The sequence below is a fragment of the Geotrypetes seraphini genome, chromosome 12, assembly GCF_902459505.1.
Source record: "Geotrypetes seraphini chromosome 12, aGeoSer1.1, whole genome shotgun sequence".
Taxonomy (NCBI): Eukaryota; Metazoa; Chordata; class Amphibia; order Gymnophiona; family Dermophiidae; genus Geotrypetes; species Geotrypetes seraphini.
Genome location: NC_047095.1, coordinates 84,144,277 through 84,163,008, shown reverse-complemented (window position 1 = coordinate 84,163,008; position 18,732 = coordinate 84,144,277). Strand labels below are relative to the sequence as shown.

The following is an 18,732-nucleotide window of genomic DNA, read 5'->3' as shown; positions in this document are numbered from 1 at the left end:
TGCTAACAATTCCTTAAAACACAACAAAATTACTGTCTCCACTCCAACTTACATCCTCTATACTATGGATACTACTTCATTACCTATTCTAGTCATTTGGGGACATAGACCAATTAAAAGGGAAATCAATCAAACATTTTTACGTCCTTCAGAACACCTAAATATTACACTATCCCCTAATCAGACAGCTTCTTCTTCAATACTTCATTATCCCCAGACCAAAAAACTAGATATCTCAATATAGGTTTGATTAACATCCGCTCTATTAAATCTAAATATCATTTAATAAAAGACCTTATTACTCAACACTCCTTTGATATACTATGTTTAACTGAAACATGGCTATCTGAAGGTGAAGAAGCTTATCTTTCCTATCCCTGTCACCAAGGATTTTCATTTTTTCATAATCATCGACATTATAAAAGAGGAGGTGGATTAGCAACAATTTTTCGAGAACACTTACATGTTGATAACTCTCCAGTAAATTCTCCTATTGAATTTTTACAGTTTTCATTATTAACAAAACCAAAAACTGATGTACTTTTAATATATTTGCCACCCCCAATTAACACTGATAATCTTACTCAACTCCAATCCTTAATTTTTGATTTTGGTAGCTCTACTTTAAACCCATTAATTCTGGGTGATTTTAATATTCATTTTGATGATCCCAACAATAATTTCACTAAAACTATTCTTTCTTATATAAAACAATTAGACTTTTATCCACTACTAACAATGCCAACCCATCAAGCAGGACACACAATTGATATGGCCCTAATAACTACATCCGCAAGAAACAATTTTTCAGTAAACTGTTTTTCAGTAAACTGACCAGTCCCATGGTCAGACCACTTTTTAATAACAATCACACATACTATCTTACATAACTTACCTCACATTAAACAACAATCAGTAAATTTTAGAAATTTCAATGATCTCTCTTCAGACTCAATTCATTCAACATTTAAATTAGATTTCTCTGAATCTAGAACTCATTCTATAGATGATTTAATCAACCACTGGAACACTGCCATTAAATCATTATTAGACAAACTAGCTCCAGTACAATCTAAAGTTATTTCTGCTCGCAAAATTCAGCACCCATGGTTCACGACTGAACTTTCTCTCATTAAAAAACAACTAAGATCTTCAGAACGTGGAGAAAAGCAAAAACTAAAATAAACTTTCAAACATTCACTGAGCAATCCAAATTCTACAAACAAAATATAAACCAAACAAAAATGAAATTTTATTCTGATAAAATTTTGAAAGCTAAAAATCCATCAATTCTCTATACTATACTTAACTCATTAACAAGTTTAAATAAACAACAATCAGAAGCTGTTACATCTTCACCCACTGCTCAGGAACTTGCTGATCATTTCATTGAAAAAATTAGTAAAATCAGAAACACTTTTTACAGTGAATCAATATAAAACGTTTGCTTTTCAACAATCCGATTCAGATTCATTATACTCAAAATGTTCGAAATTCAACATGCCAAGTCTATATGAAATTGAGACCATTTTCAAATCCATAAACATTAAGGGCTCAAAAGCTGATCTAATTCCTCCTTTCATTCTCAAACGTTACTTTAATATTTTCGGTCCTTTCATCCATAAGCTAATTTATGAAAGTCTAAGTCAAAACATCGTACCAACAGCCTGGAAGAAATCAATCATCCGTCCTATTATTAAAGATAAGAAAATTAGCTCTGGAGATCTATCTAACTTAAGACCAATATCAAACATTCCTTTTCTGGCAAAATTGACAGAAAAAGTCGTCTTTAATCAAATTTCAGAGTTTGTGGAAAAAACTAATGTTCTACATCCGAACCAAACCGGTTTTAGACATCACCATAGTACTGAGCATTCTTTGATTGGTATGACTACTTCTATCCAATATTTTCTAGATCACCATCAGTCAGTTCTATTGATTTCCATTGATCTCTCAGCAGCCTTCGACACAATCGACCACCAACTTCTTTTGGATAGACTCCAATCCATAGGTATTACAGACCAAGTACTTTCTTGGTTTGTATCATATTTTACAAATCGTACTTCCTCTGTTTCTTTTAAAGATTCAATATCCAAATCTTCACAGTCTACATATGGTGTCCCTCAAGGGTCTATCCTTTCCCCTTTATTAGTTAATATTTTCCTTGCCCCTCTGCTTACTTTATGCCAATCTGTGGGTTTCCAAGTCTTTGCCTACGCTGACGATATCCAGCTTCTACATCCATTAGACACTAACAAAACTTCTGATATCATAGCGATCAATGAGAAACTCGATCAAATCTACCATTGGCTAGACTTAAACAGATTAGCACTCAATATAAAAAAAACTAACGTGATGCTTTTCCCTTGGAAAGACAGTTTTTCTCTTATTGCTCCTATTTCTATAAAAAATGTTCCCCTACAAATAGTTAGCAATATCAAAATTTTAGGGGTAATCTTCGATCACAAACTGAATTTTCATGATCACATTAGTAACATTATTAAAACAACCTTTTACAGATTAAGACAAATTCAATCAATCTCAAAATTCTTGTGTTCTAAATCACTTAATATTCTAATTCACTCTTTGGTGATCTCCAGGATTGACTATTGCAATGCTCTTTTTAAAGGAATCTCTTTAAGTGAAATAAAACGCTTACAGATCATTCAAAACGCTTCCATTAAACTTATAACTAAAACTAGGAAATTTGATCACGTAACACCCCTCTTAAAAGACATGCACTGGCTTCCAGTCTCCCATTGGATAACATACAAACTATTCATACTCACCTTCAAAACCTTTCTTAATAAAACCCCAGCATTTATTTACAAACTATTGATTCCATATTCTCCAAACAGAACCCTGAGATCCAACGAGCAGAATTTACTAACTATTCCATCCCTTAAGGTCATCAATACAAGACGACAATTCATTTTCTCCGTTACTGCACCTCAGCTATGGAACGCCCTTCCAATTTATTTAAGGGAAGAGCAGAATCTTGAGAAATTCAAAAGTAACTTAAAAACATTTCTCTTTAAAGACGCTTTTGATAATTAATGAAACTCACCGCAGCTCAGATTATTTTATTGTACTATATTATCCTGTTTTTTATTTTTCTTGTTACTCATTTTGTATTTTCCCTTTTTTGTTCTACTTTTCTATATTGATTTTGTATTTCATCTCCCCCCTTCCTTGTGTATATAAGTTTGTAATGATAATTTTTTAATTTTGAATGTTATTATGTATTGTTCTGTCATGTATTGTTTCCCAGAAATTGTAATTTTAATTTGTTCATCGCTTTGAAATATGATTAAGCGATTAATCAAATCAATTATTAAACTTGAAAACTTGAAACTTGAAACGGAAGTCCTACCCTCCACGTCTGCTGGTCACTTTGTAAAGAAGAACATGCTGTGCTTTATTTCATCAGTAGGCAGTTTAAGTTTAGACTGCTGTTTTCCAAGGCAACCCACATTACTCCAATGTTTATGTCCTCTGATGTTGCTAAGATGTTCATTTTCTGTTGTCATTATGGTTTCTGGCAGCTGTGCACATTCTCCGAGTGTTTCTAAGGTTTGGAGGGCATCTGTCACGTCATTTAGTACAAATTTTATTTATTTATTTTGATTTTTATTCCATCCTCCCAGTAGCTCAGAACGTCCTACAAACAAACATTCAAAGATTATATAGTAGTTCAAGTACGGGGATTATACAGCAATTTAAGTACAGGTTAAGAATGGACTATACAGTAATTTAAGTAGAGGTTCAGGATGGAGGAGGGAGGGGAGAAGGAAGGGGGAGTTTAAGGGGTAGATCGCAGTTGTTATATACTGCTGCTGCCAGTCAAAAGGTGCTATTTGGAAGCTTAAATTGATTCCTTTTGGAGTCTGCATTATGACTGCTCACTTGAAGCTTATCGAGTGACCCTCTTCTAGTGATTTGGACACCAGTTCATTTACAATTCTAGGTTATTGAATCATTAGTGAAAAGGGATTTTTTTTGAAAGGGATTTTCCAGCTCCTTGGAAAAAGTAGGGACTGATGAGTGTTTTTCCTACTTGATCTAGTTCTTGTTCCCTTCCATTTTTGCTCAGTGCCATTGCTTTTTAAATGCCTTTTGACTATGCTCCATACCATTGGCCACATTCGTGTAGAATAAATGAATATGTTCTCTCTTCTGACCACAAACCCAGTGTTGCTCTATCAGACTGAGTCAGGTTCCAACCTAAGACAATATATAAGAGCTGTTGGAACAATAAACCAGCAAGTTCATTTGTATGACTTCAGTAATTTATCAAAAAAAAAAAAAAGTCAAGACATTTAATGATAGGAAAATAAACTTTTTGAATTTCAGAAGAAAAGTTATGTGTGAGTGATCTGTTAAGTACATTTTTAGGTAGTTACAACAAACTTTGATAGCATTACATTATTCTCTCCAATATATTCAGAATACTTGCCTAATTCAAGCCCTGTGCTGTAGACCAGTGTTTTTCAACCGTTTTACACCTATGGACCGGCAGAAATAAAAGAATTATTCTGTGGACCGGCGGTTGAAGAACACTGGGCTAAGGCGTGGGCTAGAACCGCCCATCTCTACCCAATCTCTACCCCAGATGCCGCCCCCATAATAGTACTAATTGCACCTTGTGTCTCATCTGGAAGCCTTCCCTCTGACGTTGTAGGAGCCACTGCCCGTGGCTTTGTGCACTGAATCAGTTAGGAAAAGGGAGTTGGATCGAAGGTAACGCCGCATCGATTGCACCGTGGACCGGCGGTTGAAGAATACGGTTTTGGGCCAGATGCACGTGCTGGCCCTGTGGACCGGCAGGAAATTTCTGTGGACTGGCACTGGTCCATGGACCAGTGGTTGAAGAACACTGCTGTAGACCAGTGTTTCTCAAATTCTTCAAGCCAAGTATCCCCGCCCAAGCTCCGCCCCTGACCCCACCCGCATAATAATAGTATTAATTGTAATGCAATTTCTTCCATTCATTTTTCATATACACACAATATAATATGCCAAAAACGTCAAATGAAAAAAACTATACGACCACCTCCTAGCCACTTGAGCTGCAACACTTGACATCCAACTCTACAATCAATTGACCTCGACCCCAGACTACAAAACCTTCAAAAAAGAAATAAAAACCCTTCTATTCAAAAAAACACATAAAACCGAACTAACACAGTCGGATCTACCCCAAGCATCACCTGCAACTACCCCTTATGTACTTCTAATATCATGACAATTCAGATATAATCCTTAGCAACTTAAAGAAATGTACTAACTACTCCCAACACACTTCTAATGTCCTGACAATTCATTTGTAATCTGCCTTGAACCGCAAGGTAATGGCGGAATAGAAATCACTAATGTAATGTAATAATCTTATTAATATATAATGGTAACCACGAAATTTAAAAAACACAAAGCACACTGTATGCAGAGAAAATGTTAATTATCATTTATATATTTTTTTTTGGGGGGGGGGTTCCAAGAGGTCAAGGCAGATGACTTTAAAATATGCAATGTCACTTCAGTAATAACTATAGAAATATAGTGCAAAATATAGACAGCACTAAATTGAAAATAAAATCATTTTTCCTACCTTTATTGTCTGGTGATTACATGAATCTCAGGTTGCACTTCCTTCTGACTATACATCCAATATTTATTTATTTCTGCCTCCTGCATGCTTCCTTTCCTCCGAACCTCATTCCCTTCCCCAACCAACATCTCTCTTTGTCCCTCCATGAGTCCAACTTTTCTTCCTCTCTCCTCCACCCCTATTAGCAACATGTCTCCCTATCTCTCTCACCATCCATCTGTCTTTCTCTCATTCCCTCCCTTGCTGAAAAGGGAGTGGAGAACGAGAAAAAGAGAGATCCAGGGTTGTATCTATCTCACCCCCTTTTCTGTCATCCAACATCCAACCTCTCTCACCACCCGGATCATGTGCAGCATTTTTCATCACTGCTCACCAGCCCCATGCCCATTTCTCCTATCATCCCTCTCCAACACCATGCCACATCACTCCCTCCAGCACTATGTCCAACATTTCTCCTTGCATCCACTTCAATCTGTCCCTCTGTTCTCTACCTCAGTCCTCTCTCTATGTGCAACAATTTTCCCCATGTGTACCATCTCACACACTCATGCCCAACAATTCTCCCAAGTTAGTGCTTCCTGCCTCCCTCCCTTCTGTGTTCCATGTTCATGCCCCCCCCTTCCTTCTGTGTCCCGAGTTTGTGCACCACTCCCTGCCTTCCAGCCTTTGTCCCAAATTCCCTCCCCCTCCTTTCTCCCTTTGTCCCACAATCATGTTCTCTCTCTCCCTTACTTTCTACAATGCGCTCACTCCCTTCATGGCCATCCAGTTTGGCTGCTCCTTCCTGCCTTCAGCAGCACAGGGATGTGTTGCGGGCAGCGATTTTTACACGTTGCACGTAGCTGACCCACAAGCCTTCCCTCTGACATCAGCTCTGACATTGGAGAGAAGGCTTCTGGGTCAGCCACGTACAGCATGCAAAAGCCGCTGCCTGTGACGCGGCCCTGTGGCTGAAGGCCGGAAGAAGGTAACTGGGATCTCCCGCTGAGCCGGAAGGCTTCCTTCTGACATCAGCTCGGACATTGGAGAGAAGGCTTCTGGGTCAGCCAGGTGTAGCAGCCGCTACCCATGACGTGTCCCTGTTTGACTGAAATCCAGAAGGAGCAACCATGAAGGAGGTAACTGGGATCTCCCGCTGACACAGAAGGCTTCCCTCTGACTTCAGCTGTGACATCAAAGGGAAGCCTTTTTGCTTCGGCGGAGGCAGGAATACAGGAAGGAGGGTATGGGATCCCTGGTGGTGGAGGGGGACGAGCAGGAAGGAGAGCATGGGATCCCCAGTGGCGGCGGCGTTTTAAGGAGCAAAGGAGGGGCAGGAGACCCATGCAGTGCCACATACCCCTAAGGGTATGCATACCACGTGTTGAGAAACTCTGCTGTAGACTGATCATGGCCTAGCATTTGTTCTTGATGCAGAGTAGCAGTAGTCACTCTGTAAGTGATTACTACTGGTCAGCTCAAGGCAGGCTTTCTTAAGGCTCTGGAGGGAGTGGGAACCTTTCTCATCCATAAGTTGCTCCTTTGAATGTGGTCTCTACATGTAGACTTATAGAGGTCTAATATGGGGAGAAAAGGTTGAGTTCAATCCTTTCTGTTTAATGTGCTTAATTATCCTAGTGTTAATTCAATAAACAAGTCCACTTAACACTCTCCTTAGTAGGTGGAATAAGCAACTGTTGCTGCTGGTAGTTCAGTTGCATTAAGCAGTGAAAGGACAGATCAGTGCCAGGATGGGAGATTTGGGCCACAGCAATAGGGTGAAAGTTTTCCAAGAGAAAAGCAAAAAGGAAATGCTTGTATTGTGTAGTCTCATGCTGAGTAGTTTCTGTGATGCTGCGTTCCTTAACAACTCAAAAACTGAGTTTTTCCTTTTCTTTGTCTTGTTTGCTTTCTTCTAAGGTAATAATAGTTGCTTCTATGGGAAGTGCTATTATTGTCGAGAAACGGAGCCTGCATGTGCTGATATAAATATAATGGAAGGGTCAGTCACTTTGTGGTTACCAGATGTTTGGCCCCTGCAGAAGCACCGGCACCCCTGGGGCAGAACCTACCGTGAGGGCAAATTAGCCAGGTATGAAAATAAACAATGTTTATAATCTGGGCTTCACATTTGAGGGCTGGGAGGTATTTAGTACTTGTGAAAATGACAAGTAGCAGACTCCTTCACACAGCTCTACTGTAGCTATGATAATAATTTAATAATAATTTTTTTATTTTTATATACCGCCAAAGCCATAAAAAGTTTGAGGCGGTTTACAACAAGAAGCGCTGGACAATCAGCGAAGAGGTCAACAATTCAAAGACATCTATACAATCTTATATCATGGAAGAAGTAGAAAGCTATATAGTTCTTAAGATTAATGGTTGAATTTGCAGTGCTATAAAATTCTTAGTTTACATATTAAGTGCATTGGCTGTGTTCCTGAAATATATAATGTGAACATATCTCGGCTTGGATATGAGGTTAGCAAATCATCTATTTTAAGTTTAGAAGAACAGCTTGTGCTAATTGCTTTCTGTGCCTCCATGGTGCTACATTAGAATATTTTTGTTCTCTAGTCCAAGAGGAAAGAGTCCTGAATAATTATCCTCCCTCTGTCATTAGGTGGGAATACGATGAGAGCTATTGTGATGCCGTAAAGAAAACATCTCCATATGATGTAGGCCCTCGTTTGCTGGATATCATAGATACTGCCATCTTTGACTATCTGATTGGTAATGCTGATCGCCATCACTATGAGAGTTTCCAGGATGATGAAGGGGCCAGCATGCTTATACTACTGGACAATGCCAAAAGGTATGTGTTTCTGTGTCCTTCTTTCTCCAGTGACTATTCTGCTACCTTACATGAAAGAGAATATGGGAACTTGGGAATGACAAGCTGCGGTTGAAGCACTGCACCCTTTAAGCTGAGCTGGAGTCCAACTACATTACTGCCAGTTGGGAGTGGTGCTTCAATATTGTGTTTTCAGTTGCTAGGGACAGGCAGGTTCCCTAGAGTCCTGCAGATTTGCCTGTCCCTCACTATTGAAAATGTGATAGTAAAGCAGCAATCCCCACTGGCAGGGCTTGAAGGTGGAGCGCTCCCATACAGCTTAGGGGGAACAGTGAGTTGGAGGATAGGACTTTCATTAATATTACTATTTAAATTGTTTTTAAACTGTATTTGAGACTTCTGTATAATTTTTTTCAAATACAGTGTATCCTTAGCACTCGAATTATGTCTGTAAACTGTCAGCCATTGTCTTGTGTGGCTGCTGCAGCAGCATGGTGAAAGGAGCTGGGAGGTGCTCTCTGGTAACCTCTCTGCAGTATTTTGGGTGACACAGCTTGAATGGTGATAGCTAATACTAGTTAGAGGTTTATGCTGTCATATATAGCGTTACTCACTTGTTGCAGTTAGGGTCTCCAAAAACAGCAGGATGAATATTCTCACATGTGGGTGACATCATCCTGATGGAGCCCATACAGGACAACTTCCCAGCCTATTTTTCTGGAAGCTTTTGGAAGTGCCACCCTGCACATGTGTATGTTTTCCTGCATGCTGCCATCATGCGGGACCCTATCAATCCTACATATATAGCTAATAGAATTCAACACCAAGGGGTGAGATAGATGGGTGTGAGAATATTCATCCTGCTGTCCTTGGAGAGCATCTGTAAGTAACTTGCTTTCTCCGAGTATAAGCAAGATAAGTATATTCTCACATTTGGGAATCCCTAGTTACCAGGCTGCCCTAAACAAAAACAACAACAAAAAAAAGAAACTCAGAACAAGCCAAAACCCTCTGCAGAAAAGGCCTAATAATACTACACAATTATTAAACAATTACATATTCATATTTTTAGGCAGTCTGGAACAGAAAGAAAAGGGTCTGGGGAGGCAGGAGGAGTCTGACCAAACCAACTGTCATGATGGGAGTCATGTTCCTATGAGATGTTAATGTGTGAAACAAAGTCCACATTCCGTAGCATCCTGCCCTCTATTCCAAAATGTATGGGTAGTTGTGTCCATCGACCAGCAGGTGGAGATAGAAAATACTGAAGAGAGCTGTAAGATATAACTCCCATGAGGTAGCCCAGCCCTTCAGTACTTTCTGTTTCCAGTAGGTGAATGGCCATAGATTCTTGCTCTGGGCTCTGGAAAGTCTGCAGAAGAGAGCCAGGGTCTGGATGCTCTTCTCTTGCCCTGGCTGACCCAGTTCTTCACTATATGTGTTTCCACCATGGCCAATGTTGGGTCGGGTTGTGAGAAGGATAGCTTTGCACTTTGTTAGGCCATTCTGGTGACTCCGAATTAGCCACAGCACCATGGTAAGCAAATCTAATCTGACTTCTGGATGGAGAGCATCTTCTTCATCCTTGAGGTCATGGTTTGCTTCATCAGGGTTTGATTGTCATGGAGGATCTGTCTCCCTTTGATCTTATGACTTGGCCATTGAGAGGGCATGATTGCGTATTCCAGAACATATGGTATTCTACTTTAGTTATTGATATGCTGCTTCAGGCTAGGAAGCACTCTACATCAGCTTCCTATGAAACAGTTTGGCGAACATTTGAAGGTTGGTGTGCTGAAAGGGGTATTCCCCTTTTTCTTCATTTTTTCTTAGCCTTTCTTCAGTCTGGGTTGGAGAAGAGCGTTCCAGTTTTCTACCACCCTCTGGGTGAAGAAGAACTTTCTTACGTTTGTATGGAATCTATCCCCTTTCAACTTTAGAGAGTGCCCTCTCGATCTCCCTACCTTGGAGAGGGTGAACAACCTGTCCTTATCTACTAAGTCTATCCCCTTTAGTACCTTGAATGTTTCGATCATGTCCCCTCTCAATCTCCTCTGTTCGAGGGAGAAGAGGCCCAGTTTCTCTAATCTTTTGCTATATGGCAGCTCCTCCAATCCCTTAACCATCTTAGTTGCTCTTCTCTGGACCCTTTTGAGTAGTACCGTGTCCTTCTTCATTTACGGGGACCAGTGCTGTACGCAGCACTCCAGGTGAAGGCATACCATGGCCCGGTACAGTAGCATGATAACCTTCTCTAATCTGTTCGTGATCCCCTTCTTTATCATTCCTAGCATTCTGTTTGCCTTTTTTTCTGCGACTGCCATACATTGCATGGATGGCTTCATCGATTTGTCAATCAAAACCTCCAAGTCCCTTTCCTGGGAGGTCTCTCCAAGGCGCGCCCTGGATATCCTGTATTTGTGCATGAGATTTTTGTTACCAACATGCATCACTTTACACTTGTCCACGTTGAACCTCATCTGCCATGACAATGCCCATTCCTCGAGCCTGATTATGTCACGTTGCAGATCTTCTTCGCCCCTGTGTCTTCCATACTCTGAATAACTTCGTATCGTCCGCAAATTTAATCACCTTGCTCGTCGTATCTATGTCCAGATTTTTTATAAAGATGTCGAAGAGCAAGGGTCCAAGCACTGAGTCCTGTGGCACCCTACTGGTGACGCTCTTCCAGTCCATGTATTGTCCATTTACCCCCCCACTCTCTGTTTCCTATGCTCCAGCCAGTTTTTAATCCACATGAGTATTTCACCCTCGATTCCATGGCTCGCAATTTTACGAAGTAGTCGTTCATGCGGAACCTTATCGAACACCTTCTGAAAGTCCAGATATACAATGTCGACTGGGTCGCCCTTGTCTATCTGCCTGTTCACTCCCTTGAAGAAGTGCAGGAAGTTTGTTAGACAAGATCTGCCTTTGCTGAAACCGTGCTGGCTGGTCCTCATCAGACCATGTCCATCAAGGTAATCAATGATGCAGTCCTTTATCAGTGCCTCTACCATCTTTCCCGGTACTGAGGTCAGACTCACCAGTCTGTAGTTTCCCAAGTCTCCCCTCAAACCTTTTTTGAAGATCGGCATAACATTCGCCACCTTCCAGTCCTCTGGAATCTTTCCTGTTTTGATCGACAGATTGGCTATTAGTTGAAGCAGTTCAGCTATGGCCCCTTTCAGTTCCTTGATGATCCTCGGATGGATGCCATCCGGTCCCGGGGATTTATCGCTCTTGATCCTTGGAAATTCATTAGCACAGTTATTTAATATTTTATACAGTGAGATTCATAATCATAAGGTATGTTGAATATCCATGTTGGGTTAATTTTAGGTATCCTAACCAATTTGAGAAAGGTTTCATATTGTTGACTTTCCTGTGGACCTGTTGAAATAGCATTGTAAATATGTGATCAGATTTTTTGGGAAAGTGAAAGGACTTGAATGATGTTCATCTTTGCAATGGATTTGTTTTTCAGCTTTGGAAACCCCTCGCAGGATGAGCGGAGCATCCTGGCCCCTCTCTATCAGTGTTGCATGTAAGTACTAGTTTTGTCATCAATCAAGCAAAGATGATATTGTAATCCAAATGCAGCTTTTGTGTGTACTTGTGCTGTTTGTTTTCAGTTTTACTTAATTGTTTCCTTTCTTTTGGTAAGATACTTGTTGATTTGGCAATTGGTAAATATTTTTTCCTGCTCTGAGCGTTCAGAAATGTTGGGGGTTCACAATTGTTGGTCTGGCATAGAACCTGTTACATCCTTATAGGAAATGACTGATACAACTGATTCTAGGACATGTGTTTCTATGAGTGTTATTTTTATTGTATTTTGTAGTTTGTATAGTGTTTTGTATCATATTTTGTTGTCTTATATCATGTACTTGTCATTTACTTTGAACAGAGTTGGATAAGCAAAAAATAAGTTCCAAATTAAATTAAGTCTCCAACATACTCAATACTAAAGATGTATTAAAGTAAAACCTGTAAGCAGCATGTTAACATAAAAGTGCTGTTTAGTATAAATGTGGTTCCATTGCAAAAAGCACATGAGTTCTGAACCTATGGGTAGTTCATCTTCACCTGTGAGGTATACAAAAGTGAGGTATGCATTTTCAACTCCTCCTCCTGCATCAACAGGCACTGCTCTCTCTCCTCAGTTTTTTCTTTCTGATAGTGAGTTGAGAAGATGTCTTTTCATCCCCTCTGCTCCCTCCAGGATCCTAGCCAGTGTAAGCTTGTCCTAGTTTCCTTGGCTTTCCAAATAAAACTTAATTGCTAATCTGAATTACTGAGAAATTTTGTCTGTTTAGCCAAGGAAGGGTTTGCAAAAGAGTAAAGCATCTTGGAGTTAATCATAACTCATGAATTTGTCCTACCTCAGAAACATACAAACAGCTTCAACTGGGTTAGATATGGTGTATTTTCTGTTTAGGAGTGCTTATAAAAGATGATAATTTTTATGACTTTGCTACATAAAAAGTGATTGAGAGCATGGACAGCGGAACACTTTTTCGTAAGGGGAGGAGGCAAAAGCTCTGCACTGGACCCAAACCTGCCCAAACTACCTCAGAACTCACCACCATAATAGTAGTACTAATTGTAAATGCTATTTCTTCCATTCATTTTTCATATACACACAATATAATCTTATTAACAAATCATAATGGTAACCACAAAATTAAATGACACAAAGCACACTCTTTTTCCCCTCCTCTTTTTCCTCTCTCCTCCACCCCCATGTGCAACGTCTCCCTCTCTCACTGTCCACAATTTCTCTCTCTCCCTTGCTGCCAAGAGAGTGGGGAAAAAGAGAGAGGGATCCAGGGCAGCTCCCTCTACTGCCACAACCAACATTTCTCCCTCTCTTATCCCCTGGACTGTGTGCAGCATCTAGCCCCATGCCCAACATCTCTTCCTCCACCACCACGTCAAACACGTCTCCCTCTTGTATCCCTCTCCACCACCACATCTAACATTTCTCCATCTCTCTCTTCGTCACTTCTCTCCCACCACCATGTCCATAAATTCTCTCCCTTCCTATGCCCAACAATTCTCCTCTTTCTTCCTTTCCCCATTTACACCATCTCTTTCCCTCTCACTCATACCCATGCTCAACAGTTCTACCTTTCTATTCCCACCCCACCTCAACATCTCTTTCCTTCCATCCTATGTCCCAAGTTTGTGCCCCCTCCCACCTCCCTCCCTTCCTTCCAGCCTGTCCCAAGATTGTTACCCCCTCCCCCTTCTGTGTACCGACACGTTCCCTCTATCTATTCTGTTTCCCAATTTCATGTCCCATCTCTTCTTCCTTCCTTTGTCCCAAGTTCATGCTCCCTTCCTTCTGTGTCTCAATGCACCCTCCCTCCCATGTCCCAATGCGCCCCTCTTCTTCCCTCCCTTCTGTGACTCCACATGCCTCTCTCCCTCGCTCCCTTCTGTGTCCCAAGTTCATGCCCCTTCCCAAGGGTGTGTACATGTGTTCTGGCCTGCTCTAAGACATCCAAGTAGGCCGCCGCCTCCTACTTTCTAGCCACACTTCTTTCTTCACAAAGCCACAGGCAGTATATGGCCAGAGGTCCTGGTGTGCTGGCTTCGCGGCCTGTTGCCAAAAGGTGTGTGACCACGCAGCTTAGAGGATCATTACTTTATTCCTTTTTATTTTTTATCTAATCAACTTTATCTCTCCTTCTCTCATCCCTAGCTTTCACATTTCTTATCCTCCTGTTCCCTTTTATCTGCTTCCCATTACCACATTTCTACCATTGTATACTCATTCTGCTCACTTGCCTCCTTGACAGCTCTCCCACTGGATCCACCATTTCTAGCATCTCCCCTCCTTGTCTCTTACTCCACCCTTGTAACCCAGCATTTCCTTCCTTTCTTTCTTTCTCTCTCTCTCTCTCCCCCAAGTCCAATCTCTCCCTCTCCCCATTTTGTCCCCACATCCATTTCTCCCTTTCTCCCCCTCTCCCTTTAACATCCTTTTGCCATCTCTCCCTGACTCCCTCTGCCTTTCTCCATGTCCATTTCTCCCTCTCTTGTACCCTCTGTCCTCCTCCAAATCCAACTATCACTGTCCCCCTTATACCTTCTCTGCCACCTCTCCCTATCCTCCTTCTACCCCCTCTGCCATCCCCAAGTCCATCTGTCCCTGTCCCTCACAAATCTGACATCTTTCTTTCCCTCCTTCCCTTACACCATTCCTGAGTCTCACATCTCTCCTTCCTTCCCTCATTTGAGTCCAACCTCTCTCCCACTTCCTCCCCCAAGTCCTATATCATTCCCTCTCTTCCTTCTACCCCTCTCCCGAATATAAAATGTCTTGGGAGGGGCCTTATTTCAAAGTGGCACTCCAGTGGAAGCAGCATCTTGCTACCGGCCAGCATACCTGCTAGTCGGCTCTCTCTGCCACGTCCCTGCTCCAACATCTACTCCCCCCCCTTCCCAGCCTCTGCCACGTGTCTACCTCAAATTATGTGTAAAAACACAGCACCACCCTGATATCAGCCCCAACGTCTTCTCTCTATGTGGCCTGCCTTCTTTGACAACTTCCTGTTTCTGCTTGGGCAGGCCGCGGGGACATAAGATGCCAGAACCGACGTCAGGGTGGAACTGTGTTTTTACAAGAAATTTGAGGTAGACACGTGGGGGGTGCAGTTGTTTTGGGAAGGAATAGATATCTGGGAAGGGACGTGGCAGACAGACATGACCAGCAGGTACGCTAGCTGGCAGAAAGATGCCACTCCCACTAAAGACGTATTTCTAGTCACCAATTTTTGGGGAGGCTATGGCTCCCCCCCTTTCTGACATCTATGATTGAGAGAGAGAAAGGTGTGAACAAAGGACTTTAATTCCCCGTTTTCTGCCATATATGCTAGAATAGGATTAAGCAACCCTGGTCCTTGGAGGCCCCAAGGATATCCCCAATGAATACGTATGAAAATGATTTGTATTCTGTTGAGGGAATATGCATAGAAATTTGGAATGCATGTTCATTAGAGGCATCCTGAAAAGCTAGCTGCTTCTGTGCTAAATTGTACTGCCTCATAAATTGACTAGCTCTAGCTTCTTCTAAGTGTTTGCTTTGTCTCTGTGAGAGGTTATACTGTGAAGCCATTAAACTCTTGCCTTAATAAGACATGTAGCACTGTCTGCAAAGTTTGTAGGTTGGCTGTGTTCATGTTGAAATGTAATCTGTTCTATTTCCAGCATTAGAGTGTCTACTTGGAACCGGATGAACCACTTGAAAAGCCGAACATTAAAATCTGTGCTGAAGTCAGCCATGGCTCATGAACCTATTGCACCAGTGCTGTCTAAGGCTCACCTGGATGCCATGGATCGGCGGCTGCTCAGCATCTTAGCCACAGTGAGGCAGTGCACAGAGCAATTTGGGCCAGATGTGGTGCTGGTAGAGGATAGGATGTCACTCTCCCACTTGTAATTTAACAAACAGTTAAAGTCCAGGTTTTTATCAGCTGCAGCAAACAACAAAGACTGAAAGTGAAAAGAAGACCAGAAACAGAAAATGTGCTCAATGAGACCTGTCAGCTGATCTTTGGATGGAATTTTTTTTCCAATAAGTAGAAAAGAGGCAGGATTGAAAAAGCTGCTGGTATCCCCTCTGTGCAGGGCAGAAATGATTGCCGGAACCTGTCACCAATATTTGACCTATTCAACAGGAGACATTGCTGCTCAGTTCAGTGGTGCTGTTTTATGCCAGTCTGGGTGGGGTTTTGTTTTTTGTGTTTTTTTAACAAAAGTTCTGTTCTGGACAGGAGCTTTTTCCTCTTAAAGGAGAGAATCAGAAAAATAAAGTAACTCTAATGAGCACCTTGAAGAGAGAAATCTGCTTGTGGTGGTGGGGGAGAAAATCAAAGGTATGGTTAGGGAGGGAATGTTTTAACAGATGCCAGAAACCCTTCATGTAGATACAAGGTAGAAATGAGTCCATCCAGGAAGCCATCTTTCGGTTCCTGGCCTTTTCTTTTTATTATTTAACTTTATTTTTGACATCTTGCACTAATGTAATACAGAATCTACCCAAAGTAACTCTTGCCAACAAATGAAAGAACAGGTGTCTGACTGTCCTGGAACACATAGGCATCATACCCATAAAGGTTCCTCAGGGCCAGAGAAAGTCTTTACATCAGCCGCTATCTAGCACCATGATCCATACTCAATGACCTCAGCGTGTGCATAGATTTAGTAAGCCCTTCAACATTTTCTACTACTTTTGATTCAGATAGTAATGTACCTGGGAATGCGATCAGATTAAAGTAATTATAATAAGGGTGATAGAAGGGCATGGTTTGATTAGTGAATCATGGTACTATGCCATTCCAGCAACACATCTCTCTGCAATAATTATTTATATAACTACTGACCAACCAATAGGAAAACAACTTTAACTGTACACGATGACATCAGAGTGTTACTGTGTTGTATTCCATTGTGCAATAATTTTTATTGACAGGTTTTCTCACTTAAATATAATTAAAACAGATTTGTGAAAATACCGTACCAAAACCAGACCAAACTATTTGAAATATTTAAAACACTTTGTCTTGGGAATTAGAAAAGTAAGTTTGTGTGTCTAGAGACTAAGGCTGGATCTTCAGCTCCTCTGTGCAGGTTAGGAGTGCTGCAGAGGTAGCATTTATATCCAATGGGGAAAGAGGTGTCCAGGCATTGCACAATGGAAATATCCAGTAACCAGATTTAGAGCACATGATAGCAGCATCTCCCAACTGAGGACTGTCACTGCAATGAATGGTTGGACTGGGTAAACTGGGGAGAAGTATAGAGTAGTGGGAAAGAGCCCTGGTCTATTGGTAGCCCTGTCACACTTCTTATTGTTTACAAGGGCATCTGTATGAATGTAGAAGTGTTAAGACCTGACATACTATATTTTGGCAAAGCTTAAAAGACTGAATGGACTTATGGACAAGTGTATATGTGGCCAATGAGAATTGCCTGTTAGTCTTCTGCAATATTCATTAGCTTTTATTTGAGTCCACTTTTCCATAGGTATATATTGATGTCTTGATGCAAAAAGCTGCAAATTGGAAAATTGAAAGTTAGCTCATTTGTCTGTAAAATCATCCATTTCATCCCTCCCTTTTGGTTTCCATGGCCTTTCATTTCTGAGAAGTGTTTTCCAGGCTGCTGCAGAGTTGTTATACACTTGCATGTCCTCTTTGTCTGCTGTTTGGCCAATAGACATAATTAACTTGACCCCTGAAAGTTCCTCCTGCACTGTTTCTGCTGCTGATCCTGGTTAATCAATAGAAGATGATTCACACTTCCTGCTGATGCTTTCCTCCGTGGTTCTTGGCCCTTGTTAGTTTTCTAGAAATGTGATGTCCTGGCAGTGAGACTGGATCTCATACTGCATGGAGGCCTCTGGGGTATGTTCCAAATCTTAATTGCAACTACTTGGACTCTTAAGGTTCTGATTTTCATGGTAGCTGTATATATGGCACTAACAAATGCATGCAGCTCTGTACAGTAGTAATAAGAATCAGGTACAGTCTCTACCTTAAAGAACTTATAACCTAAGTGCATACCTGAGGCAACAGGAGATGGAGGTTTATTTACTAAATTGCCTTTCTGTAACACCTGGTAGACCGGTATAGTCCTTATGAAGAGATTTATACCTCACTATGACCAGCAGATGGAGACTGAGACCAAAACTTGTATATGAGGATAGGCTCCCCCCTACCCCTTCAGTCTTTCTCAGTCTCTGAACAGTGTGGTAAGACTCATTCGGCTCCCCTCTTAGGGCTGTTGGAATTTGTTTAGGACTCCTAGGTTCCCCTGTTTTTGCCATACAGACCTTGGACGGGTCTTGTTTGTGGATCTGTCCGACCTCGGGGATGTTACACCCGGTGGTTCTCATGCTGGGTCCCTTCCCCCTTTTCTCCACCTTCCCCCCTTCCTCCCACCTTTTTGTAGTAGTGCCTCAGCGGGCAGCCTTTGCACTGATACCGGTCAGTCTGCCAGCTTTGAGAGCCGTGGAGTCTGTTCTGAGTGGAAAAAAAAAATCCTGAGGTGTGCTGCTCTTAAGGGCTCTTTTCCATAAGAACATAAGCAATCCCTCCGCTGGGTCAGACCTGAGGTCCATCGTGCCCAGCAGTCCACTCACACGGCCCAACAGGTCCAGGACCTGTGCAGTAATCCTCTATCTATACCCCTCTATCCCCTTTTCCAGCAGGAAATTGTCCAATCCTTTCTTGAACCCCAGTACCGTACTCTGCCCTATTATTCCCTCTGGAAGTGCATTCCAGGTGTCCACCACATGTTGGGTAAAGAAGAACTTCCTAGCATTCGTTTTGAATCT

General features: G+C 41.6%; 1 protein-coding gene across 3 annotated transcripts in view; it reads left to right on the top strand.

Annotated features, from left to right (window-relative positions):
- Positions 1-16,230, top strand: part of FAM20B (FAM20B glycosaminoglycan xylosylkinase) — a 69,995-nt gene extending 53,765 nt beyond the window's left edge. For all 3 annotated transcript variants that reach the window (XM_033916996.1, XM_033916997.1, XM_033916995.1), the window contains 4 exons: positions 7,508-7,679; positions 8,214-8,405; positions 11,872-11,931; positions 15,603-16,230. In XM_033916996.1, the coding sequence (XP_033772887.1) occupies positions 7,508-7,679; positions 8,214-8,405; positions 11,872-11,931; positions 15,603-15,834 (656 nt within the window). In that variant the 3' untranslated portion in view covers positions 15,835-16,230. The remainder of the gene's footprint in view (positions 1-7,507; positions 7,680-8,213; positions 8,406-11,871; positions 11,932-15,602) is intronic.
- The last annotated feature ends 2,502 nt before the right edge of the window (positions 16,231-18,732 follow it).